The sequence below is a fragment of the Manis pentadactyla genome, chromosome 8 (assembly GCF_030020395.1).
Source record: "Manis pentadactyla isolate mManPen7 chromosome 8, mManPen7.hap1, whole genome shotgun sequence".
Lineage (NCBI taxonomy): Eukaryota > Metazoa > Chordata > Mammalia > Pholidota > Manidae > Manis > Manis pentadactyla.
In genome coordinates, this window is record NC_080026.1 from 55,391,165 (window position 1) to 55,418,595 (window position 27,431).

Genomic DNA, 27,431 nt, shown 5'->3' on the forward strand with positions numbered 1-27,431 from the left:
CTAACCTCAAATATTAGCAACCTCAGAGGATAATGAGCATATTTTTAGGACATCTTCTTAAGTTGCTAATCAAAAGATAGTTTCCAGATATCATTTCATGGTGTTCAAAAATAACTTTTCTTTATATGCATGTAGTTTGTCACAAAGTATAGAAAAGTCGCTGACATTTTCATGGTCTAGCTTTATTTATTCTCTTCATGAATAATCAAGTCTCATACTGTTTTACTGACTTGGGAGTATTTTCCTGTCATCTAATATCCCAATCCAGATTTAGGATTAGAATATTAGATGTATCCTTATACATCTAATAGCATGGTCTGTGCATGGAGGTCATAGTCCTATAATGGACTTTTTACAGGTGATGACTCTGCCCTGCCATCTAGTAAGCATCATTTTTCCTCAAGGACACCCAGTAACAGTGTTGTAAAAAAGAGGTTTGAAGTATAAGTGAGTCTACTTTTTGAGCTTTTGTTACTCTAAGTATCCCTGAATATTTAGCAAAAAAAAAAATCATTCTCTATGAAAATTGGTTTTGGTGTAATAAATTTAGATAAATTCATGAATTAGTAAATTATATCCTTACTGAAAATCCCATTGTTACAGAGTTTATCATCTAGAATAGCCCTTGTCATACAAAACTTTCTTGGTACAAATGAGTTGAAAGATACCTGGGAAAAGATATGGTATCACATTATGTGATTAAGAACTCTTTTACATTATAAATATTTCCAAATTAATCCAAACAAATTAAATCTCAGTATTTCATCATTTCAGATTTCTAAATTATATATGTATGTGTATGTTTTGAAACTATTTCTGTAGTAAGAAATGTACTTAGCTTTAATAACATTAAACCTAATCAGTTTATTTCCCTCTGGATATAAAAAAGAGAGTCCAGAAATTTATAGTTGATTCATAAAGATCATTTTATTAATGTGGCCAGTAGTTGTAAATATTTATTAGTTTGTAGATCAAGAATAAATTTTCCAAAGAGCTAGCAATAATTGCAAGATTCTTTCCTTGTCTTTGAACTTCTAGTTTACTCCTGAACAAAAATTATATGTAGATGAAAACTTAAGAGCAATTTATTATCAGTAAGATAATAAATTGCATCCATAACCACCAAAGTAATATAAAGAAATGATTGAAGTAGGGAAGTTGGTGGAAGTTGACCTAACGACATTTAAGTTCTGAAGCAAATCATAAAATGTGGTGATTAAAGATTGACAAAGAGGATGCAACAATATTCAGGTTGGTTCCCTGAGAGTGCACATTTTTTAGGTACTGTATCCTGTAGATAATGTGCCTCTGCGTCACCCTGGCATCAATTCATTCCTTATGTGCATGGATTCCAGGGGATAATGATTCATAAAATTGTGAGTAAATACTGGCAACTAAGGTAAAACTCAGGGATACATAGTTTACCAAATAACCTCATGAAGAATGCTGTTCAAGATAGAGTTCTTTGTAAAGTTGGTGTTTGTTCCTCATATTGTGATCAGTGTTAAAATTTAAAGAGGCATGGTTGGTATACAAGGCAATAGTAATCTCCAGAAGACTTCATAGGGGATTGAGCAGTTTCATTTTGGTTGACCTTATTACATGGCCTTTGAATCCCATATGGAAGGAAAGAGAAAAGGTGTCTTGAGCTTGTTGCTTTTGTAATTGTTTTTTCCACGTAGCTGCTGACTAATCATTATGAAAGATGCTGGAAATATTACTGCCTGCCTGGAGGGTGGGGAAACTTTGGAGCTGCCTCCGAAGAAGAACTTCATTTATCAAGAAAATTGTTCTGGGGCATTTTTGACGCCTTGTCTCAAAAGGTAATTTAATATTTTGTGGGTTTGTTTGATAAAATAATTAAAAAGCCAATAGGTTCTTGATAAGATAGTAGAATACTATCTTTACTCCTCAAGACTTACATAGTTTTGCTTTCTCCCAACCTACAACAATGTTGAGAAGGCAGTTTGCATTGGCTTCATTATCACTCTGATAGAATGTTTTTGTGATCATAATGCTTTCTGAATATAAAATGCCTGAGCATTACAGGAAATTATGCACATGGGTTAAGCTTCTGGTGCATTTAGTCTTATTTGGATTTAAACCCTCCCTCATCACCTTCCCAATCTTACAATGCCTGAAGAAATATGTAAATGAATATATAAAATGAAAATATAAAAATGAAAAATCTCATAAAACTTTAATATTTCAGTGGCCTTACTGACTTTTCCTCCATAGCTTTGCTGCTATGGAGATTCAAGTACCTACATTATTTGTCACTTTATAAATATATATATAATTCCCTTATAGTTGCCATATTTATAATGAATAATTCATAGGCTTTCAGAAGACTGGAAGGTGGTATTTCACAGAAAATCAGAACATCAAGCTTTGTATGCTTCTGCTTAAATTGTCAATCAAAATCTTTTTGAATTCCCAGACAGACATGGGGTGAGTGTAGTAGTGTAACCAGAAGTTTTGCTACATAATAGGGAAAAGTTTATCTGTGATTAAAGTTGGTAGCCCCATCCATCTTTATGCTTTTTCTTACTGAATTGCCTTTGGTAAACTCAGAGTCCTTTTAAAATCATACATAGAAGGTATTCTTAGAAGAATTTATGACATCAATTTAAAATTGAACATTTAAGGTAAGAAAACTCTGAAATCATTATTACTTTTGATTTTTCAAAAAATCTATCAAATAATAAATTTAGCCAATTATGTAATTAACATGCAAATACATCTTCCCAGAAATTTTGATTATGCATATTTCCTATAGAATATATTTCCCAGTTCAGAATTTTATTTTTCATACCTTTGTAATGCAATACAGATCAGTTAAAGTTTCTTACTATCTACAATGTTCCTTTTTGTGTTTTTCAAGTATAGTCATTATAGTGTGGTAAAGCAATAATCTATAATTAACTATAAGGAATATGGTCCTCCTTGACTGAAATTATGTTTATGCTGTATTCAAGCTTACTTCATCTCAGGTGTTGGAGAATAAACTTTTAGACGTGCAAAGATTGTATTTTTCTTATACTGCAGTGCAGTAAATCTAGTTTTAACTTCCCTTATGTGTTTGATGGGATTTTAGTCTGTATGTTCCATTTTCTAGAGGAAGAAACAAGCTAGGAAACTGAGTTAGCCCAGGGTATTTCAGATATTCTCAGACCATGTCATGTCAGCACAGAGATCATGCTGACATTACTATTTTGCTAAATAGTAATAAAGTTCTTTTTTTGGCCTTCATTTCTTCCCAGAAATATGAACAAGAGCTTTTCAGACTGGCACTACCTTGCCTGAGTGCCGTTGCAGGAGCTTTGCCTCCAGACTACATGGAGTCAAATTATGTCAGTATGATGGAAAAGCAGTCATCAATGGATTCTGAAGGAAACTTTAACCCACAACCTGTTGATACCTCAAAGTATGGACTCTTTCTATTGCAGCAGATTTTTATTGTAAATGATGTGTGAAGTCTGAAATTGAATAAGGTACTAAAGTGAACTTTCTCTAATCCATGCCCCCTTTGAATTGGTATCCTTTTAATAGGGGTCCCTTTACTTGATGAAATGATCATAGTAATAATAATAGTTATACAACTATCAGAAGTGGATGAGATACACCTTCTAGAATCCTCTAACATAATCAGGATTCTCTGTATGATCCACGTGGAAATACCTATGATAATGAGCATCAGGAAAGTGTATCCATTATATTTCTAGTTGAAAATTTACACTAAATGTTTATGAACAATTACAGCCAACATCTCTTAAGTGTTTTTGTTTTGGGATGGTCCCAGCAGGCAGTTTCCCTGAGCTGAGACCAATCACTTTACTACGTCTCAGCAAGGCCTAGTGTTAGCAGCAGATGTTCAGCATCGTAAAGCACAGTGTGAGATTGAAGGGAATATCAAATGAGAATATCTGTGGAAAATTGAGCATGCATTTAGAATGCAGTGCGGCAATCTTAAACACAGATACAACACTACTTAACACTATAGAAACTTCTTATATATTTACACTAATTGTGTAAATTGTTCTACAATTAAGACATTTGAGTACTTGAGGCTTTGGGTCTCAGCATTCTGTTGTTGAGTAGAACCATGTTTTCCCACTTGCAAGGAAAGCTGCCTCTGCTTGCCATATTTTCTTACCGAATCCATGGTGATTTAGCAACCTCGGCGTTAGCAAGGTAGTCATGATAGCTACTATCCAGGGCCTCAGACTTGCCCAGGAGTTCGACTTTCAGACTTCTGGGAACCTCCCCTGCAATGCTGGTTTAGCTTCCATAACCAGATCAGAATTTCAACCCAAGTGATATGCCATTAGTTTGATAATGCCTTAAATTTGCATGTTTGGTATTTAATGACAGTCCTGTGAGGAAAGACTCTACCCCCAGTATTTGGCTTATGTGATTGATCCTTTGTATCTCTTCCAAAGTAAGTAAACCAAAATATCACATGTCCACATTCCTATATGGGTAAGTTTGTGGTTTGCTAACATTCAATATAATCCAGGCATTTAAAATAACATCAGAACATGTTATGGTTTTTGTGTTTAATTAATTAATTAAATCTAATAATAAGTGTTGGGCATGCATATTCATTTACCTAGTCTTGCCCCTTCGGGGACCTCTTAACAGATTAGGTTCACATAGTGATTTCAATAATTTCTACATCTTTGTGATTTTTATATAGTTTCTTAAGTATGTATATGTCATATGATAACTGCTGAGAATGAACAGTAAACCAACTCATTATACTAGGTTTTATTGAGAATTCTATTCTCAAAAGTTAATTGTGTTAATAAGTTGTATCCATTAATAAATGGAATTATGTATATGTATTTAATTTTCCATTCATGGATATATTTGATATTCCCAAGCCTTACCTTTGTCATCAGACTTGGTCATTAATTGCATGTACTAAACATCCGCTCAAAAGACTAAAAATACACTTAAACATTAAAGGAATCAAAAATAAATGTTATCAAAATCATAAAGCATAAGCTGGCTAATTACTTTTCCTGGTAGTTCATATTAGTAACATTTAGAATGCTCTATATACATCATTAAATTTAAAATCACTAACACAGCACTAGTGGTATGAAATTAATTAAAATTTTTATTACATTTAAAAAATGTAACAGGCCATATTTCAGCAGGCTTTTACCCATTTATAGCTGTTTCAAAAGAGACTTAAGTCAAAGGGAGAATGACTTCAAAGAATTAATGTAGGAGAGAAGTGTATCATACTATCTATAATCTTATTATATATAACTTATATTAAGGCATCAAGTATGAATCAATATAAGATGAACAGATAGAACATTATCTGCTTGACTTTTCTTATCTTGTTCCTACAGTGTGGAAAAGTAGTACCTTGTTAAAACAGATTTTTAGCAGTTAAGCATCCAATGGCATTTAAGCAATCATAAACTGTGAATCAATTATTAATATGATTTACTATAAATCCTATTAAATTCAAGGTTTTTTTAAATTTTTCTTGTAGTATTACAATTCCTGAGAAGTTGGAATACTTCATTAACAAATATGCAGAGCATTCCCACGACAAATGGTCAATGGACAAGGTAAAAGTCAGAGTATCTGATTCTATTCAGTACTCAATGTACCTAATGACTGATTACTGCACAGATATTTCTGACCACAACAATTTTCTGCTTTCAATTGAGAGCTTTATCTAGTTGCTAGTAGAATATCGAGGTATTGCTACCATGAACATATGTATAATATGCATGTAAATAGGAATGGTTGTGTTCATAAAAAAGCAGTTTTTTAAAAACTCTGTTACTTAAATCATAAATATATTTGTGAATACATATTGTTTTGGGCATAAAAAGTAATAATCACCTGGTGCTTCAGGAAGAAAAGGCAGCTCTAGTTCAGAAATCTTATAGGAAAATTTTTGTTTAAAAAAAAATCTTGAAAATTATTAGTCAGAATTTTGTGATGGTTTACACTTTCTATTCTTCCGTTTCTTACTACTATGTAGATCTGCAGTTCACCAAAAATAAATTACATGGCAAGATGACCTGTCTTATTTCTTTTGTCTCCCCCACAAAAGAAAAGAGACCACTAATGAGATACCTAAAGCAGTCCCTACATATCCTGAGATTTTCTAGAAGAAACATTATGCCTGAATAGTCACATTTAAATGTAGCCTTGTTAAACCTGAGAGAGCTTAATGATAAAATATGTTTGTCAGAGAAACTGAGTTGAAATGATGCAGGAATCTGAAATAAGCCTGTACTGATTTGAGGAAGTAAAAATTCAAAAGCAAAGGTTCTACAGTGTGTTTGGTGTATAGCAACTCAGTATCATCCTGATATATTTGTATTAAGTTTTATTTTGCAACCTGGCCAATCATCCCCTTACTCCCTGTAAGAAGCCCCATTTTTGATTTGATAAATGGTGGCTCTTTGTTCAGTAATTCAGTTGATGTTAGTTAAGTCAGTAAGAGTTAAGTGTCTATTTTATAAAAAGACTACTGGGTACTGCATTGGTAGAAGTGCTGTCAGAGAGGAAATTTGCAAAAAGGCAGTCCTGAGCTATTCCAGTCTAGTCACAGAGATTCTGTAGGCAGACATGTGATATAGGGAAATGGTGGTATGTACCAAATTATCTGGGCAAAATAATGGGGAACAAATATGTTGAATATAATTGGGTATAGGAGTGGACAAAACAGGTAGCATTATTCAAAGAAGCTGCCGAATAAAATAACATACTCCAGTTTTCCTGTTTAAAAAGAGCATTTCAAATATGCATTACACAGCAGGGGGTCCCAAGATGTGTCAGAAAAAATATCACAAGAGCTCTGTGCCCTGTAGCCTCCTCCCAGGGGAAGTTCTTATTGACACAATCACAGATTTGGGTCTGTTTAGGGAAGCCTGGGTACATTTAACTGCTGGATGAGAATATTTGTTCCAGATGATTACTCAAAATAACATTGTTTAGGATAGAAATCTTTATATTGACTTATGCTGGATAAATTTCAAACCTTAATCCTTGTCTTGGTCCACCTTAGATTTATTTTACTTAAAATACACTTAAACACATGCACACCTTCTCTAAAATAAAACAATTCTGATTTTTTTTTCTAGTTGGCAAATGGATGGATTTATGGAGAAATATATTCTGACTCATCTAAAGTTCAACCATTAATGAAGCCCTTTAAACTATTATCTGAAAAGGTGAGGGTTCTTTTTTAGGTTATATATTTTAAATTAAAAAAAAATTTGTTATGTAATTTCTTATTAAAATGTCATATTCTATAGATACTATTTTTACCTTTATTCAAAGGTACCATTTTTTTGTATTTTATGTTTTATCTTTTTTTCTCTCTAATCCCTTTTCTGTCAACATTTAATTGGTTATTATCTTCTCTGCTTAATATTTTTCTGTTCCTTTTTTTCTAATTTTTCTCTTATATCTTTAAGGTCTTTAGAAAATAGTCTTATCATGCTTAAGAATTTTTTGATGAGGCATAATGAAATCATATTTTAATATGCATAATATTTGTAAGTTTTCAGATATATTACTTCTTTGGGGGGAAATCAGTATTTTGACAAATGAAGTGAAAGGGATTTTCTAGCATGCTGCTTTTGAGAGAGGAGTTATTTCTTTAATTATTCAGATGGTAGAAGAGCCTTCATACATATATAAAATCATCTGGTACTTTTTCCTAATTTTATTTCTCCTTTCCAGTTTCTGTCTAAAGTATCAGGAGCTGGGAAACGAAAGGAAAATTAATCTCCATACTGTAACAAGCTAGGATCCCTTTTGGCAGAGTTAGTCAAACTAGATCTCAGCTGACACTTTGTTTTTCAGAATTTTTACTTTGCTCTCTTATTTTTAAATAAACAATGCCAGTTTTTTTAAGTGAAGCCCATCTATTTTAGAATAAAGCATTCAATATTTTTATTTTCATTTAGGTTCATAACACCCCTTCCTTTTTTCCTTCTTCCCTTTTTGTCTCAAGGAGAAAGAAATTTATCGCTGGCCAATCAAAGAATCTTTAAAAACCATGCTGGCCTGGGGTTGGAGGATTGCAAGAACGCGGGAGGGAGACAGCATGGCCCTTTACAACCGGACCCGCCGCATTTCTCAGACAAGCCAGGTAAGAATCGTGGTAATGAATCCACTGTTTGTATTATTTTAAAATAATTTAAATCTGATATTTAATTGTTGGTTTTCTAAAACAAATAGTTTGAAAATTTCAAAGACTAACATAAAGTTTAGAATGGGAAAACCAAGTTCCTTTTTCTTTGATTTTAAGTGAGGGTAAGTCGGTTCAAGTACTACTGTTTATATGTCAAGTTGCAGTTTTCCTGGCTAGTATATAAAGGAAAACCCAATGGTAAGGTCTTGAAGTTGTACCAATGAAGCCTGCACAATGTGTTCATTAACTACAATTAGGTTGTCTAAAGAGCTTTCTTCTCTGGTCCAGTAAGAACTAAAGTTTGGTTCTCAGGGAGCAGTGGGGCGGTCAGACAATAGTTCTCCACATCTAGAAACTGCATGAATGTTCCATACCAGTGAGCATGAATATATGTCCACTTGCAACTGGACTCTGGACTATCACACAGGCAGAGCAAATAAGGAGATGACTACCTAATGGAGGTGACTTTAAGCTTTGCCAGGAAAACTAAAGTAGATAATCCCACTTACCTTAACAGCAAAATTGTACCCCACTAGTGGGCCATGTCAAGGATGTTTGGTCAGCCTCCACTCTGCACTAGCTGTGGGGCTTCAGGGTTCAAAGTGACAGAGGAAGGCACAGTCTCCACCTGGAAAACCTAGGGCTCAAGATGGGGACCAAATGCCAACTGTACCTCTGGCCCTTTCATTTCTCCTGGCAGCCAACCCTATTATTTTCCCTTTCCAGACTGCTCAGGCCACTGGAGTCACTTTACACAAAATATTGTGTTTTTTATTGCCATTTATACAGATAAAATTTTTGAAAAAAGAAAATAAGCATGCTCAAAGCATGTGCTTCACATGCTTCATATTTGAAATATGCTTTTAAATAGATTGAGTTCTGATTTGGGCACATTTTACATTAAATTCCCCTAAGTATCATGTGGGTGGCAGCTATAGAAGTATATTTTACCTTTTAATCATATATGCACACATTTCTAACTAGATTACAATTTGTTTTAATCTGCTACAGCAACTATATTGACACAAACTTTATACTAAGTGATAAGAATGCAAAGGTAATAAGATCAGTTCCGATTCTAAAGACTCGTAATTTGGTGTTAGAGATGATTGATTTAAGCCTACTACAACATGGTACAGTAAGGATAGACCAGGGTGTGCACAAAGTACACAGTACAGAGCATGAAATGATCTCTTTCTTCCCCTGTAAGTTGGATAGGAAATAAGAAAATGGCTACCTAGTGAGGGTGAGTAAACTTTGCCAGGAAAAATAAGGTAGATTCTCCCACTGAGTTTAATAGCAAAATTGTATTCTATAATTTAAAATTATGTATGTTGTATTTATTTCCTCTCTTCTTTATTCCCTGCTAAGCTCTCAGTATAATTCCCTGCACATTAAGCTCTCAAAGTACTCTATCATAACCACCTCTTAAGTCTTACTGATTTTTAGAGTGACATATATGATGTAGGATATTCATTGTCAAATCTCCCATGTGATTTAAGCACAATGACTAAGAAGGATTAAGACGGAAGGCTGTAGAGGTAGACCTCTGAGGCTTCATTCCTGGGACCACCACTTCTCAGAAATGTACCACTGAGCACATTACTTAATCTGGTTGCCTCAGTAAATGTTAAATCTTGTTATTACTACTATTATTTAAATATGCCAGAGAACTTTCATTAATGGTGAATAAGAGTGTGGGTGCCTTTGTTATACCTTGATCTATTAGTAATAAAGGAAGACTATTTCTATCAGTATCAGAAATAAGGAAAAAAATACAAGCAATGCCACAAATATATTTATTTTTTGGCTCAAATATTCTTTTTTTTGTTTTGTTTTTTTTTGTTTTTTTTTTGTTTTTGTAGATAATTATTTTTTATTGAAGGGTAGTGACACACAGTATTACATTACATTAGTTTCAGGTGTACAACATAGTGATTCAACATTTATATACATGACAATTCTAGGTACCAGCTATCACCCTACCAAGCTGTTACAATATCTTGACTATATTCCTTAAGCTATACATTACATCCCGGTTACTTATTTATTTTATCATTGGAAGTGTGTACTTTTTTTTTTTTTTTGTGAGGGCATCTCTCATATTTATTGATCAAATGGTTGTTAACAACAATAAAATTCTGTATAGGGGAGTCAATGCCCAATGCACAATCATTAATCCACCCCAAGCCTAATTTTCATTAGTCTCCAATCTTCTCAGGCATAACAAACAAGTTCTTACATGGAGAACAAATTCTTACATAGTGAATAAGTTACATAGTGAACAGTACAAGGGCAGTCATCACAGAAACTTTTGGTTTTGCTCATGCATTATGAACTATAAACAATTCAAATATGAATACTCATTTGATTTTTATACTTGATTTATATGTGGATACCACATTTCTCTCTTTATTATTATTATTTTTAATAAAATGCTGAAGTGGTAGATAGATACAAGATAAAGGTAGAAAACATAGTTTAGTGTTGTAAGAGAGCAAATGTAGATGATCAGGTGTGTGCCTGTAGACTATGTGTTAATCCAAGCTAGACAAGGGCAATAAAACATCCACGTATGCAGAAGATTTCTCTCAGGACAGGGGGGGTGATGTTCTAAGCCTCACCTCTGTTGATCCCCAATTTCTCACCTGATGACCCCCCTGCGACTGTGCCTGTCTTAGGTTGTTCCTCCCTTGAGGAATCTTACCCGTCTCTGGCTAACCAGTCATCTTCCGGGGCCATACAGGGAAATGTAAAGTTGGTAGGTGAGAGAGAAGCCTTATTGTTTGAAATGGTTAGCTTTTCATTTCTTTGCATATTTATGCCCTGTAGCTTCTATGCCCAGCATTTGTCTTGAGGTATCTTTACCACTTGGAAGAATTATGATACTCGGTAAATTTGATATGAGGCACGAATTCTATTTAAGGGTTGTAATTAGGAAGGAAGAAGAAAAGCTATAGAAGTAGCAGGCGGAAGAAAACATGGGAAGATTGATTATTTCTTTGACATATCTTCTTGTAGAGTAACTTCAGCATGTATAGGTTTCAAGCTACTACTTAAATTGCGCACACACATTAACATAATAGGAGTATAGTTACATAACCAAAGCATATCTGTAATTACCAGTCATCTCCAGTGAAACCAAGAAAACCAGTTAGGCACCTTAGGCATTTGTGAAAACTTATCTATGATATGGTGGATATTGTCCAACTGAACTTGAACAGTCTGAGAGAAATCAGACAAATTAAAACAACCCATTCCTGGGGAATGTTCACATCCCTTATGTTCTTTTAACAGTAAATAGTCTGTAGTTGTAAGATTTTGGAGCGCTACAATTTGCACTTCTCCTAATTCTTGGTTGAGTTCCAACAGTATAGATCCAGTCAAATATTCTTTAAGCATAAACTAACATGATTTGAAATTTTATAAAATAGATTATCATTTCTTATTTACTAACCTTACAGTATTATCCTCATTTTCAAGTATTGTTTTGCCAAACCTCCTAATGTCTTCTCCTCTGTCCGTTACTGATTTCCCATGTCATTATAAGGTTATGTTTTGGTTATGTAATAGATAAACTTTTTTTGAATAAATCAAGGAACTCCTTATGGTGTCAGTTTTTGACAAGGAAAATAATGGAAGGATTGAGATCACTTGTTGATATGATTCTGGAGACTAATATCCACAGCATCCTTCCTTTTGGGGTCCAGCACACCCTCTGCAAAGAAGACATGGCCTATCTTTATGTCTGTAAGACCTGGCACAGGATGCCTGGGTTGAAATCCTGGCCTCACCACTGAGTAGCTAGCTGTGTGAGCCCGGGGCAAACTAGTTAATCTCTCTGCTAGTTTTTTCATCATTAAAATGAAGCAGATAAGAGCATCTACTTTAAAAGATGGTTGTGAGTACATCTACCTACTACTTCAGCATTTTATTAAAAATAATAATAATAATAATAAGGGAGAAATGTGGGATTCACATATAAATCAAGTATAAAAATCAAACAAGTATTCACATTTGACCTGATTGTTTATAGTTCATAATGCATGATCAAAACCAAAAGTTTCTGTGATGACTGCCCTTGCACTGTTCACCATGTAAGAACTTATTCACTATGTAAGAATTTGTTCACCATGTAAGAACTTGTTCATTATGCATCAGAAGATTGGAGACTGTTGAGAATTAGGCTTGGGGTTGATTAATGATTGTGCGTTGAGTCCCCTATACAGAATTTTATTGTTGTTAACAATCTTATAATCAATAAATATGAGAGATGCCCTCTCAAAAAAAAAAAAAATCCCAAAGAGCAAAAGCAATCCTGAGAAAGAACAAAGCTGAAAGCACCATACTTCCTGATTTCAATGTATACTATAAAGCTATAGTAATTAAAAGGCATAATACTGGCATAAAAACAGACACATATATCAGTGGAACAGAATAGAGAGCCCAGAAATGAAATAGAAAAAACAGAAAGCCCACTCACATATGGTCAATTTGTTTATGACAAAGGAGCCAAGAATATATAGTGGGGGAAGGACAGTCTCTTCAATAAAAAAAAAAAAAGATGCTTGTGAGGATTATATGTTATACTGCTTGTAAATCACAAGAGGTTGGCCTTTATTTCAATAGATGCCCAATCTAATTTTATCATTTTTATGTAGATCAATAGCATTATTAATGTCTTTTGTTTACTGTGAATACCACAGTAGGACATGAATCAGGATTTCAAGAAAGTAAACACTCAGCTAGGGTTTTGTAATTTGTATATGCATAAGGGCATGGACAAAGCCAAATAACAATTTGGTGGGATAGAGAATAGAGCTTAGATGTGCTGATAGAATTAGTAGTGAGAGACACTGATCAGAGAGCAGCTAAGTGTAGATTTGGCTCCTTGGCGAAGACAGCATGAAAGGAGCACATTTCTGACAATTTCAGGCACTTTCTACAGATTTTTAACAATTACTTATTTACACCCAAATTCCAATTTCTTATCCTGTATCTGTTTTTCAATATTGCAAATATAGAGTAAAAAAGAAACTATTTAAACAATTGAAAAATAATCTTATAATCTCGGAGGAGGAGGGCTATAGCAGTGAAAGTCTTGGAAGGTGTTATATCCATCCAGAACTAAAAAACAGTCAAGGACAGAAGAATGATTCATTCATTTCTTCAACAGATATTGTTTTGGGCATCATTCTAAGCTCTTCAGATACACCAGTGGACAAGACAGACAAAACTCTATGCTTTTCTGGCTCTTACATAGTAATGGAGAAAAGCAAACAATAGCTACGAGTAAATTATGTACTGTTAAAAATACCGTAAATATTACAGAAAAAAGAACACAGCATGGAACAGATTGGAAGGGGTTGGATGGTGTTCAGGGATGAGTTACAATTTTATATAGTATTGTCAGAGTGGATTTCATTGAGATGATAAACTGAATAGAGACCTGTGAGGTGGGTGGGTTGGTACAGATTTGTTGGAAGAATGTCCCAAACAGTGCAAAGGCAGCTGGTTGGGAGTACAGGCTGGCATGTGTGAGGGAGATCAAGGAACCTATGTGTGTGTGTTGTCATTGAGTGAGTTGGAGCATAGTGAGTTAGCTAGGAGAAGGGTAGAGCGGTCTCAGAAGTCAAATCATGTAGGACATTTTAAGAAATTTGGTAAGAACCTTGGAGTCAGACAAAATCACTCTAAAACTTGATTCTGCTGTTTACTATTTACATGATATAATATATGACTTTTTAAACTAATTCTTTTGAAACCCTTATTCTTTCTTTTTAATGGTAAAAAGTAATATATACTTTTCAGGATTGTTCTAAAGAGTAAATGAGATTATCTAAATGTCTTGCACAGAACCATTGATATGGTGGTGGTTGTTATTATTGCTAATAAAGCTAGAGTTAATTAAGCTAATGTTCAAGCTGCTAGTTCATAGATGGTGCACATTCCAGGTAACTTAATTTTGGATGACCAGTCTTGATTTTTTATGTAAGTAAAGGAGAAAAACAGGTAATGAAAAATATAAAAACAATCTGTCCCTGAACAAACAAATATCTACTTACATTCTTTAAACCAGTGTCAACAACTTAATCTAAGCTAAAGAATATAGTTATGTAAGGAACATGGTCTAAGAGGATATTAAATTCTGGGAATTTTATTTTAGGTACAAATAAAGTTGTTGATATCACTATTTTATTCAACAAAATTTACAAAGTCTAATACTGTTTTTTATCAATTCTAAGACACATGTTTGCCATATTTTAATGTTTCTGAGATTGGGGAACATTTTATAATCCTAAAGGTGATGAAAAATGGCCTATGCCAGGCTCTGAGAATACTAAAATGAATAAGGCTCACCCAACAACTGCAGATTTTTCCTCTATAGTGGAAAAGCTTGTAACTCAGGGAATAACAAACAAAAATGTTGGAAATATAGTGCTGACAACAGAGTAGAGAATGAATCAGAGAAGGGGTAGACTGAAGCAGTAAGACACATTCCTTAGGAGGATATTGTAGACATGCCACAAAACAATACAAAAATACTAAATGTTTGAATTAGAACAAAGAAAGTGGAAATGGAGGGAAGTGGATATATCCCAGAGATATTTTTAAAGTAGAAGAGACAGAATTTTGTAACTAATGGACAGATGACAGCAGATGAGGAGGAGTAATCAGAGGTGATTGCCATGGGTCTGGACCTGGCTTCCAAGATTGGGGTTGTATCAGGTAAGGTGGGGAACACAGCAGTGCTGGGTGATGGCAGGGAGAGAATAATGAATTTGATTTCAGATGTTGTGTTAGCAGAATTATGGCCCCAAAAGGTGATCCCCAGTTGCTGGAATCAGTGAAAATATTGCTCTATTTAGGCTTTGCCAGTATGATTAAGTTTTCCAGTGTGATCAAGGATAAAGACCTTGACATGGTAGAAACTGTACTGAGTTATCAATGGTCTCAACATAATCCCAAGGATCCTTAAAATTAGAGTAACTTCTCTGACATCAATCAAGGGAGATGTGACTACAGAAGAAAGGTCAGAGAGCTGCTGTGTTGCTGCTTGGAAGATGGAAGACACAGGCCATGAGTGAGGAAATGTGGGTGACTTTTAGAAGCTAAGAGAGATGGAAACGTTCCTCCATAAATCATCTAAAAAGGAACACAGCCCTGCTGACACTTTAATTTTAGCCCATTGAGACCTGTGTCAGACTTGTAACCACTCTGTGATATTTTAAGCCGGTAAATTTGTGGGGACCTTTCAGAGTAATCAAAATTTACTAGAGATAGAAAATCCCTAGTGGAGATGGTAATAATAGTTGAAAATTAAGTCTAGAGGAGCTATGTAGGCTAGAGTGACTGATTTGGGTTCATTAAAAAGTGATTGATAAGTTAAATACTTAAAGTAGGTATGGATATGGGCACCTAGAAAGTATTTGGAATAAAGAAAGAACTGAATTGTGAACCCAGAAAAGCACAACTGTTTAAAAGTGATTTGTAGAAGAGGAGCTAAAGAAGGAATCTGAGGAAAAGCAGTCAGAGAGGTTGAATGGAGAGCCAGGAGGGTGGATTTGTGGCATTCATGACATGAGGTCCTGGTGAGCAGGGTTAAATCAAAGTCAAATCTAGAAGAACCAGTATGATGGCAGCTGGAAAGAGGACTTGGAATTTAGCAACTTGGAAACTGATAATGTCTGAAGGGCGATTGGTAGACCAGTGGGGAAAGAAATAAATTGCAATATGTGGAGGTTATAAGAAGTGACAGTGAGAGAGAAGTAGGCCTGGAGCAGACAGGCAGAGTTGGGATCCTGCCTGCTCAGATTGTTGGCTCTGTGACCATGGGTAAGTCACTTAGGTTTTCTAAGTCAGTTCCTTTGAGGACTACTGAAGGAGGAAAAAAAATGTGATTTTATTGCACATTCCCCTATGAGATGTACTGTGCAGTGGTGAAGGCACAGAAGCCAGGGTTCAGTCAAAACTGACAGTAAGTGTAGGGGAAAAAAGATGGCAGAATAGGAAGGCAGGGTAGAAACCTCCTCCTGCATACACACAAAGGAAGCAACTCTAGCAAATACAACTAAACCTGAAAGCAATCTGAAGACTGCAGAACAGACCACCTGTACCTGGTGAAAAAGTGAGGACCTCACAGAAAAGGGAAAAGTGGCAGGGCTGCGATCCAGTAGAACTCAAGCCCTTCTCCCATCCCAGCCCACAAGTGGAAAAGGAACAGAACAGGAAGGGGATAGTCATTCAGGAACTCTGCACACCTGGCCCTGGAGGTCTGCTCTGGGAACACGAGTTCACGTTGCAGTGGGATTTGGTAATTAACCGAGCTGGACACCAGGGAAAGTTGGAGCACACTGGGATGCTGAGACTCCTGCCATTTTTGAAAGGCAGCCATGCTCCACCAGTTCTGCTGAGACTCAACACTGAGAAGGCAGTTTGAAAGCTTCATCAGCAGTGGGAAGGTTGCCAGAGGGTTAAGGGTAGGATGGAGCTCTCTCTGCAGGAGAAAGGGCAGGTACAGGACACCTCCCCAGCCCTCCCTTATCCCAATTGGGGAGGCACCTATAGAATCCAGCTCCTAGCACTCCTTCCTTCGCACTGGTGGCCTGGTCCTGCTCCATGCCCAACTGCACACCTGCCTCGTCCACCTTGTCAGCCCAGCAGCAGTGCCGCCATTGCTGCTGGTCAGGCAGAGGGCAGCCCCATCCACAATGATCCCAGCAGAAGTACTGCTGCTTGGCTCATAAAGGGCCAGCTGAGGCTAGCTGCCACCCTCAGCTGACAAACAGGCAGAAAGATGGCCCCACCCCTAGCACACCAGTGGCAACTGGGACTCCACCACAAAGGAGAACCAGGTACTGGTGAGTAAAGAGTCTTGAGTTTCTGGACACCACAGGATGCCTTCTTTGTAAAGCCATTACTCTCTAGACCAGGAACCATAGCAGATCCATCTAATACAAAGGAAGAAACACACAAACCCTGACAAAATGAGGAGGCAGAGGAGTATGTTCTAAACAAAAGTACAGGACAAAACACCAGAAATAAGGCTAAATGAAACAGAGATCACCAATCTTCTTGATAAATATTTCAAAGTAATAGTCCTAATTATGCTCACATATCTGCAGAAAAATATTGACAGTCTCGGGAAGGACTTCAACAAAGAGAGAGAAGAGTTGAAAAAAGCCACTCAGAGCTGAAGAATACAGTGACTGAAATGAAAAATACAATGGAGGGAATGAATAATAGATTGCTACAACTAGAACAAATAATCCTAAAATTCTACAGAAATACAAAAGACCTCAAATAGCCAAAGCAGTCCTGAGAAAGAAAAACACAGCTGGGAGGATTCTGCTTCTTGATGTCAGGTTATATTACAAAGCTACAATAATCAGAACAGTATGGCACTGACACAAGAACAGAGTCATAGATCAATGGAACAGAATAGAGAGCCCAGATATAAACTCATGAATATATGGTCAATTAATATATGATAAAGGAGCCATGAATATACAATTGGGAAAAGACTGTCTATTCAATAACTGGTGTTGGGAAAACTGGACAGCTACATAGAATGAAACTGGACTACTGTTTCATACTACACTCAAAAGTAAACTCAAAATGGGTTAAAGACTTAAATGTAAGACATGAAACCATAAAATCTTGGAAGAAACACAGACAAAAATTCTCTTAAACATAAGCATAAGCAATTTTTTCCTGGATACATCTTCTTGGGCAAGGAAAACAAAATTAAAAAATGAACAAGTAGGACTACATTAAACTAAAAAGCTTTTGTATAGCGAAGAACACCATCAACAAAAAGGCAACCTATGGTATGGAAGAATATATTTGTAAACAGTTTATCCAATAAGAATTTAACATCCAAAATATATAACAAATTCATATGACAACACCAACAAAACAAATAACCCAATTGAAAAATGGGTAGAGGAGCTGAAGATAAATTTTTCCAAAGAAGAAATACAGATGGCCAACAGGCATATGAAAAGATGTTCCATATCACTTATTACCAGAGAAATGCAAATCAAAAACAGAATGAGATACCACCTCATACCAGTCAGAATGGCCACTATCCAAAAGACAAGATATAAGTATTGGTGAGGATGTGGAGAAAAGGGAACCCTCCTGCACTGTTGGTGGGAATATCAACTGGTATAGCCACTGTAGAAAGCAGTATGGATGTTCCTCAAAAAACAAAAAGTAGAAATCCCATATGATACACTAATTTACTAGGAATCTACCTGAAAAAAACAAAATTTCTGATTCAAGAAGATCTATGTGCCCCTATTGCTGCATTGTTTGCAATAGGCAAGATATAGAAGCACCAACTGTTCATTAATAGATGAATGGATAGAAATGATGTGGTACATATACACAAAGGAATATTATTCAGCCATAAAAAAGAAAGAAATACTGCAGTTACATGGATGGACCCAGAGGGTTTTATGCTAAGTGAAATAAGCCAAGTGGAGAAAGACAAATACCATATGATTCACTTATTAGTGGAATCTAAAAATAAAATGAACAAAATAGCAGTAGACTCATAGACGCTAAGAAGTGACTGGTGGTTACCATGGGGGAGGAGTTGAGGTGGAGGCTGGAGAGCATGAGGAGGTAAAGGAGCACAAAAATTCTCAATCATAGTATAAGTTGGTCACAGGGATGGTAGAACAGCATGGAAAATACAGCCAGTGATTCTGTGACATCTTTCTATGTTGACCGATAGTTACTGTACTAGTTGGGATGAGGATTTAAGAATATGGGTAACTGTTGAACCACTGTGTCTTCTAGTTGAAACCCATATAAGACTATATATCAATTATATTTCAATTAAAAAAATCTTATGGTAGGTTGAATATAGCCCCTAGGCCCATTATTTAATGATAGTGTATGATAGCTTCTCTTTTATTTTATAGATATAAGGTATATTGTACCTTTTGTTTTTTGTTTATCCATGTCTAGTTGAATATACATATGAAAAATAATATACACTATGAAATGTATCTAATGTATTTATATATAGTAGTATATTATTATGAAATATATCAGGGTATAGTTTTAGATTTATAAGCTTGAACCAGAGCTCATTTATATGATACACTGTCACATAGCATGCCATTGGAAGGAATGTGTTCAGAGCACAGAACAGTAAGTAAAACCTTAAAGTTAATGAGAAGATTTGTTTCATTTTTAAAATGCCAAAATTTAGAAATTAAGGAGGTCTTCTGGTTATTGAAGATATTTCTGTAAATCATTGACTACTATATTACATACTTTCAAAATTAAATTTGGTCATATTTTCTTTTAACATTTGGCCCATAAAAACATTTGTAAATAGTGACCTAATTTGTAATAAAAACATTTGTAAATACTGAATCTTCAATTACTGTTTGCACAAGGAAGAGTAAATTCTATTGCAGCCAATTAAAATTTGTAAGAACCTCAAGAATACAGATTCTTTGACTTAGTTGATATTTCAGAATCTTGAATTCATTGTACAACTTATTGAATTCTGATTATTACCTTTTGGGATTGGCAATCCATAAGATATTGGGATATATTATTTCATCCTAATAATTTTCAGACAACCAAATATAATTTGATTTACTAGATATGTTTGCCAAACCAGTTTGTGTAGGTACCTGCCAGTTTTATGTGAAGAAATGATATGTTTGGAAGTTTGCCTTATATTTCTAAAGTATCTACTAAGTCTCTTTCCTCTAGGTTTTTTTCATGAGACACTGTTATTTCCATATAAATTATCTAGGTTTCTGTAGATGCTGCCCATGGTTATAGCCCCCGAGCCATTGACATGAGCAACGTCACACTATCGAGAGATTTGCACGTAAGTAATATTCACTTTTTAACGTATTCTACAAGTTCCATTTTTTAAAGGCATACTATAACACTTCCCTTCATATATTTTGCATGAATTATTTGAATGTGGTGATCATATAAAGGGACCATAGAATTTATAGATTAAATACCCTAACTTTGTAATGCTGTAAAGGTTGATATAACTTTTTCTAGGATGTTTCTTTCAGATAACATGTTTTCTTTAAAGATTATATCCATTTGAAAATCCCAATTTAATTGAGCAGCTGTGTGTGAGAAGAGAATAAATCAGTAGTTAATCAGCCTGTTCAAGGATGATCTTAATTACTCATTAAAGAATATGTATTTTAAATTGTTTATCCAGGGAAACTGATGTTGTTATGCTTGTTCCATCCTTAGTATTATCTGTTCTCCTTTGTCACTAAGGAATGTACTTTGAAATGGCTGATCTGAGTGAAAAAACAAAATCTGTTACCATGGAACATACATTAACAGGTCAATGTAATGTTCAACAATGATATTAGCATTATTAGTACTGTTCTAAGAGAAATAAGTATATAAAGATAAAATCTATACAGTTGACCCTTGAACAATGTGGAGGTTAGGAGCACTGACCCTCTGTGCAGTCAAAAATCCACATTATATAGCTTTGCACAGTGGCAGTATCGTAGCCAATGAGGTTTATCCGAGGTGCGACTATTGCTAATTGAAAACTTTTCCCAATACCCCTCCATGACGACTTGAAATATAGTTGGCATTGGCAATAAAAAAATAAAATATTAAAAAAAGGAATCCACATACAACTTTTGACTCCCCCAAATCTTAACTACTAATAGCCTACTGTTGACTGCCTTAGCAATAACATAAGTAGTTGATTAACACATATTTTGTGTGTTATGGGTAGTATGTAGTGTAGTCTTACAATAAAGTAAGCTAGAGAAAAGAAAATGTTTTTTCAAATTGTTGCAAATATCCAAAAAATTCTCAGCATAGAAGTGGACCTGTGTAGGTGAGACCCAGGTTGTTAAACTCTTTGCCTTGCCTTTGATCATTGCTCCTGCACGAATGTATTAAAATGACATCGGAAACTTGAAAATTGAAAATGAAAAGAATCTTAGAGATAATCTTGTCAAAAATCCAAAAGGTCACAGAAAGGTGATTGTGGCTCGTCTAAGCCCCTCATCTACTCTAGGACAGACATCAATCTAGACTGACTATCCATGTGATATTCTTTACATTCAATGTTTGAAAAAGGTTTAGGTCACATCTGAAAACTTTGGAAATCAATATAAGAACTTAAAAATAAATACATTTTTTGTTAAAGTTCATAGCTAGTTTGAAGTTTCATTTTTGAATTAATAAAACATGTACCTTTAAACATAAATAATTATAACCATTTCCAACAAATCAGCTCAGCTGTTTACTACTGCATAAGTTCACGGATCATCAGATTCAAAATAAGTTAGTTGTGTTTGATTATCTTGTAGGTGTATTTTGGTACCAACATGCTCTGATTTATTAATTTAAAGCATGTTCTGATGTTATATATTGGAAAGTAATGTTATCCTCACCAAAGTATAACTTAGTTGCTAAATATTTTGTTCGTTTAAGGCTATGGCAGAAATGATGGCAGAAAATTACCATAATATATGGGCAAAGAAAAAGAAAATGGAATTGGAGTCCAAAGGTAATATTTTTAAAAATCCTTATTAAAAATTAATCAGAGTGTAACTACATGGCCATGTGATATGGATAAAATAGTCTTTTTAGCATAAGAACTTATTATGCCTGTAGTTTATTAGAATGACTCATATATGCTTTTGAAATTTCAGGGTGGAAATTCTGTAATTTCCTGACCACTGTGTAAGTTTCCCCATGTCTCACAATTTTTATGGTGCTCTCCTGCCCATTTTAGCATGTAAACATCTGTACTTCTTATCCTAGCATCCAGGAAAGACCTCCTTCAATGACTTCCATTCCCAATGTAAATATTTTTTATTATCTTGGTCCTTTTATGTCCCTTTCAGCCTCTATGTTTTATCCGGTGCAGTTGTATGATTCTCTCTTACATATTTTACTTGCTCTTTTCTCCTGTTGTTTTTGAAAATACTAAATGACCTAATATTCTCTAGTCATTTCTCAAATCTTTTTTAAACTTATTTGCATAAATATTCTCTTCATTTTAATGCATCCCACACCAATGATCTTTCATTATTATTTATTCAACATTGAATATATTGTTTAGTGTGTGTGTGTGTGTGTGTGTGTGTGTGTGTGTGTGTGTGTGTGCACTAATTACTATGTGGGTTCCTTTCCTCATTGAGAATGTGCCTGTCTCAAGGTCAAGACCACAACTTCTACTATATTTTGTGATCCTTATTGCACATTTTGGGCATCAAAAAACTCTCTATTTCTTATATATTTGTATAGATAAAAACATACAGGGGGATAATTTTGAAGGGTAGGGCCATCGAATGGTGAAAGGAATAACTGTGATACTGAACCATGGTGCCAGGCTCCAAGCTCTAGGAAACAGCAGTTCAAATTAGAATTGGTCATAGAAATGAACACAGAAGATTCCATATACCAAATAGCCTATTGCAAAATTTGGATCCAGGCTAGGCCTGTTTTTTTAGAAACATTCCTTAAATTTTTGTTAAATGAATGACCAATTGTTTGGCTGGCTGGCTGATTGGATGGATAGAGGGAAGGAGGGATGGATGGCTGAGTCACAGAATTTTGATTAGTGAAATTCTTCAAGGGACATCGTTCTCATGCCTAGTAAAAGTCCCTATTTGTTACAGGAGCAGATTACTGAAAAAGTCTGTTTCTTTTTGTTCCAAGTGTGTTTTAGACAGTATGGTTTGGTGGAAAGTAAAAGTAATAAGTGGTCATTCTCCTACTGCTCTTCTAAATAAGTATGCTAGAAAATCATCATTCTCTTTCATTTCTGGGCCAGCTGTTCGTTGTCCTATGGTCAGTGTTTTCTTTACAGCATGCCACTTGGAAATAAGAGATCCATATCTTGGCATCCAGCTGGTCATGGTCTAAATTCATATTGTGTGCTTGTGAGACAAGTGTAGTCATAGCAGGCTCAGTGATGAGGTGGGGAAATTAGTCCTCAAAGTCTTCAGTCATGTTCCTCACTCCACATAGGCTTCCCCTTTGAAAGGAGAAAGTGAGTTGTTTCAGATTAAAATCGCAGACCATTAGGAAAGGAGTTGAAATATACAGCACTGGATCTTGGCTCTCGGGTTATTTAGTCTAAGGAGAGAGAAATGAGTCCTAGAAAGAAGACTGATTGGAGACTATGGACAATTTAGGAAAGAAATTGTGTGTGTCTTTCTCAAATGTGTTCTCGCACCTGGGGACTTTGACAGCCAACTCGAGTGCTCTGCTTCCACTTCTGAGAAGATTAGGGTTAGCATGTGGAAGGTGCCTGTCACCCACCCTGTGTCTTGGTCCTTGTGGTGTGTGTGTGTGAGAGAGAGAAGGGGAGGGAGGTGGGAAGGAGAGAAAAACAGCAGGAAAGAGAAACCGAGCAACAGCAGCAGGGAAGCACAGGAAGGCATGAGCAAGGAGAGAACCAGAAGTAGCCATTTGGAGTCAGTCAGGCACTCAGACACCTAGAAGAGTCAGTGCTGAAGTGGTACACTTTAGCTCCTACCCTATTCTGGATTCTTTGCACATCCCTGCAGCTGTGGGCAGAAGATTAATCTGCTTTAGAAAAATCAGAACATTCCACTTATACTGATGGAGTTTGCATGGTCCCTAGTGCGTGCCTGCTTAGTTTGCTTTCAGAATCTGGTGGAGTTTGTAGGCAATCAGGCAGCACACAGAGTAAGTCATTAATAGAAAAGAAGGACTGGAAGTCCAAAATGTATTATCAATGCAAGAGAAAGCAAGTTAGGGCAAAACGAAAGAACTAGCATTCCTTTTTGTTATCCTTTCCCCATTTTGGGCTATGATCTGTCATCAGGCCAGGGACAGCTCTGGTATCAGGCAGTTTTGACACATGGGCATGAATGAGTTCACAAGCCAGTGCTGGTGTATGTCAGGCAGGGAGGCAGCATCCTGTAAGTTACTGTATATTCACTTACCTCTTGTGTTTAGCTCGTTGCCTTCCCTCCCTTCCACACAAGATCCCTGCACTCATATTATACAGGGGCACGAAGAGGGTGGGAAGTGTGAGGGAGGCAGGCACACTGCTATTAAGTAGCACAGGGAAAGACGGAACTTCTAGTCTTCTGGCTGACTCTAACGTACCTGCCCTAACTAGCTCAGAGGTTTCAGTCAGAAGGTACTTTGTGCTCTTCAGGTTTTTAAGTTACAGACCTATTCTCTGCCTCTCTCTCTCTCTCTCTTTCCATCTCTCCTGCTACCTTTCCCAGAGAAACTATTCCTATCTGACCCCAAAATCATTGTGGTTGCCAAATCTGTCTAATTCTCTAGAAATAAAGGGCTAAATGAAATAGTGGAGTTCAAAATAAGTGATGACTGCCCAGTGATTAAATTAGATGTTTGATCAACAATTATTTTTTCATAAAATATCCTGTTAAATTGTATCTTTAGCTATAATAGAAGTCAAATTTGTTCCCAGTGCACTTAGTAACATAGTCTACATCCTTGTTGCTGTTCACAGAAAGTTTGTATCATTTTCTGACAATTGTGCTTTACTTGACACTCTATAACATATGAAGTAACAGGTGGTTCCTTAACATGCTTAGTGTTTGTTAACTTGGTAGGTCTTGACTGTCCCTTTGCATTTATGATTGTATAGTGTCACCTAATGGTCACCAAGTTCAGTGCCTGGTTGCATTTCTTTAGATGGCACTCTCTCAAAGCAAGAAGGAAGCTCTGGGAAAATGTGGCATTTTTGCCTTTACCTTTTTTGTTGGCTTATTTTTAGTGTTGGGCAAATTCAACATTTATGATAACTTTTAGTAGCTCCTGGCTAAGCCATTTGGTCACTGATATGAGGCTCTATGTTGTTACCATAATTCAAACAAAATATTTATTTTCAGTTACTTTTTTTCTAGATTCTCTGAGCAGTTATATTTTAAGGAATTTCAGCATCCCACTTGAAACATTTCCATACCTGTTTAATAAACTTTCAATTTGGGGCATACCTTGCTATTAATTTCGATGCCACTTTAATAGCATTCCTTGCATGAGATCTTTACATCTGAAATTACCAGTACATAGTTTATTTGAAATGTTTATAATTTTGTAACTTTTTTTCTCACTCTTAGTTTTTTGAAAATAGAAATACTTTCTAGAATTTTTAAATCTAAAAGAATTATTTTTGTATTTTTCACCAAAATAGGTTAACCGGACACCTAGACTCTTATCAAAAATTTTAATCAGTCAAGTAGTATGTTACTCTCACTAGATATTTAAGAGAGATCAGCTTTGAACTTAACAACCTAAGTATGGGTTTGGAGTAGAAATATGTGGCTATAAATTACTCTCTGATCTGAGAGGTATAATAAAGATTCTATATTTAAGATACTCTTTTCTCTCTGTGGGGTGAAAAATGGCACTTATGCTTTGAAACATGCCTTATAATTTCAGTAGATCAAGCTGTGCATGTTTTAGTGTGTATTTACACTCTCCATATTCAGAATCTGTTTGAATGAAGAAGAGAACATAGCTTTTTCTCCTCTCTTCCATGATTACAGGTGTTATTGGCACTTGCTATCACAAATGTCTGTATGTTCATGTTTTAATTGTCTCCTGGAAGGCGTATGCACAGTCTCTCTGGAAGAGGTTTCCTAAATTAATTGGAACATTAAAGGCACTAGAGAGGAAAGGGTCTTATATAGCTCCTGAATACTCCATGCATAATTAGAAAAGCCCAGATGTTCTATAGTGTGGTCCTATTGTGCTCGCTGTTGTATCTCATTTCAGATTACTTTCTAATTACTATGCTGTGTTCTCTCTTGATATTCTCTTAGGAGGTGGAAACCATCCCCTGCTGGTACCTTATGATACACTAACAGCCAAAGAGAAAGCCAAGGATAGGGAAAAAGCACAGGATATCCTCAAGTTCTTGCAGATTAATGGATATGCCGTATCCAGGTAAAGGCACACCTGCTCCAGTTACACCTTTTTATTATAAGATAGAATATTTAAATATCCCCATCAGATATAATGCTGAAAATGAATTCAGTGATCCATTCAAACCTCAGAACTACTATTTAGTATGTTTAAAGCACGTACATCAGAAACATTAATACTCTTGGCTATTTGCCATGTAACTGAGTCCCATCCATCATTTAGGCAAAAGCTTTAGGTAAAAATGACACTCTGTTTTTACAAAGATGACATTTTATTGCATAGTAATAGAGTTATTCACTGCAGTTTTTACATCTGATGCAAAGGATTCCTTGTAAATAAAATCTCATTTTTGCCTTTAATTACAAGATTAGTAGACAACCTTCCAAATTTCTATATACCCTATATATTGTTTTAATAAAATTTTACTGTGTAATAGTCTTTGTAGAAATTGATTTCCATGCTTCATTTTGCTGGTCTAGGGGATTCACAGACCTGGAATTGGACACTCCTTCTATTGAGAAACGATTTGCCTATAGTTTCCTACAGCAACTCATTCGCTACGTGGATGAAGCCCATCAGTACATCTTGGAGTTTGGTAGGACCAGAGTCCTGTTACAAACAGCCCAGTGTTTGTTATTCTTAATGTTTGCAGCACCATGGTGTAGAGCAGCACAGACCTGGGCTGTTTATCGTCTGTTCCCCGGGGGCGTCAACACTTTCTATCCATACCGGTACTGACTACAGTCTAAGAATCAATAGGCAAACACATTCTTAAAGATGGGTAAATTTTTTGAGAACTTTTTAAAAAAAACTGACATATCATTCTTTTCTCTTTATAATGTTTATTGGCATGGGTTTTTCATTTTGAAAGATGTAATAGATGGATGCCATAATTTAAAGTACAGTTAAATCTTTCCTTATGACATTAATTGCTCTGCTCTTAAAAACAAGTTAAACTATAGATTCCCCAAATTCCAGACCATGTAGAGGCCTTGAGTTTAGCCTTGGTAGGGACATACATTCTTCATACTCAGGTATCTACAATGCAGAATGCTCTGTTATCCTCTTAGAGTTAAAATGAAAGACCCTCTCCCCATCTGGCCCAGTGGTTCGTAAGTACGGAAAGAATTCCCATTTAAAATCTTAGATTCTGAACAGATCATCCAGTCATCCTCCTGCCACTTCTGTTATTGTGTGATCATTCTCAGCATTGTTGAATTAAAATTCGATGTGTTGATTACTCACCTTCCTATCAGTTCACCTTCAAGCCACTGGTTAAGATACAAGGAAATAGAGTTTGGTCAGTCCCTTTTGAAAAACTGTGTTCTCCTGGTGGTTA

At 35.6% G+C, this 27,431-nt stretch overlaps 1 protein-coding gene and 1 non-coding gene across 2 annotated transcripts in view; both read left to right on the forward strand.

Moving 5' to 3' along the window:
• RYR2 (ryanodine receptor 2) overlaps nucleotides 1-27,431 on the forward strand; it is a 961,351-nt gene that overhangs the window by 776,494 nt on the left and 157,426 nt on the right. The window contains exons 52-60 of the mRNA XM_057505755.1: nucleotides 1,683-1,823; nucleotides 3,264-3,427; nucleotides 5,513-5,591; nucleotides 7,122-7,211; nucleotides 8,000-8,137; nucleotides 19,965-20,042; nucleotides 21,644-21,719; nucleotides 25,990-26,113; nucleotides 26,572-26,687. Of these exons, the coding sequence (XP_057361738.1) occupies nucleotides 1,683-1,823; nucleotides 3,264-3,427; nucleotides 5,513-5,591; nucleotides 7,122-7,211; nucleotides 8,000-8,137; nucleotides 19,965-20,042; nucleotides 21,644-21,719; nucleotides 25,990-26,113; nucleotides 26,572-26,687 (1,006 nt within the window). The remainder of the gene's footprint in view (nucleotides 1-1,682; nucleotides 1,824-3,263; nucleotides 3,428-5,512; nucleotides 5,592-7,121; nucleotides 7,212-7,999; nucleotides 8,138-19,964; nucleotides 20,043-21,643; nucleotides 21,720-25,989; nucleotides 26,114-26,571; nucleotides 26,688-27,431) is intronic.
• LOC118929346 (U4 spliceosomal RNA) lies at nucleotides 20,678-20,813 on the forward strand. Its single transcript, XR_005031556.1, has one exon. It is a non-coding gene; the product is annotated as a U4 spliceosomal RNA (small nuclear RNA).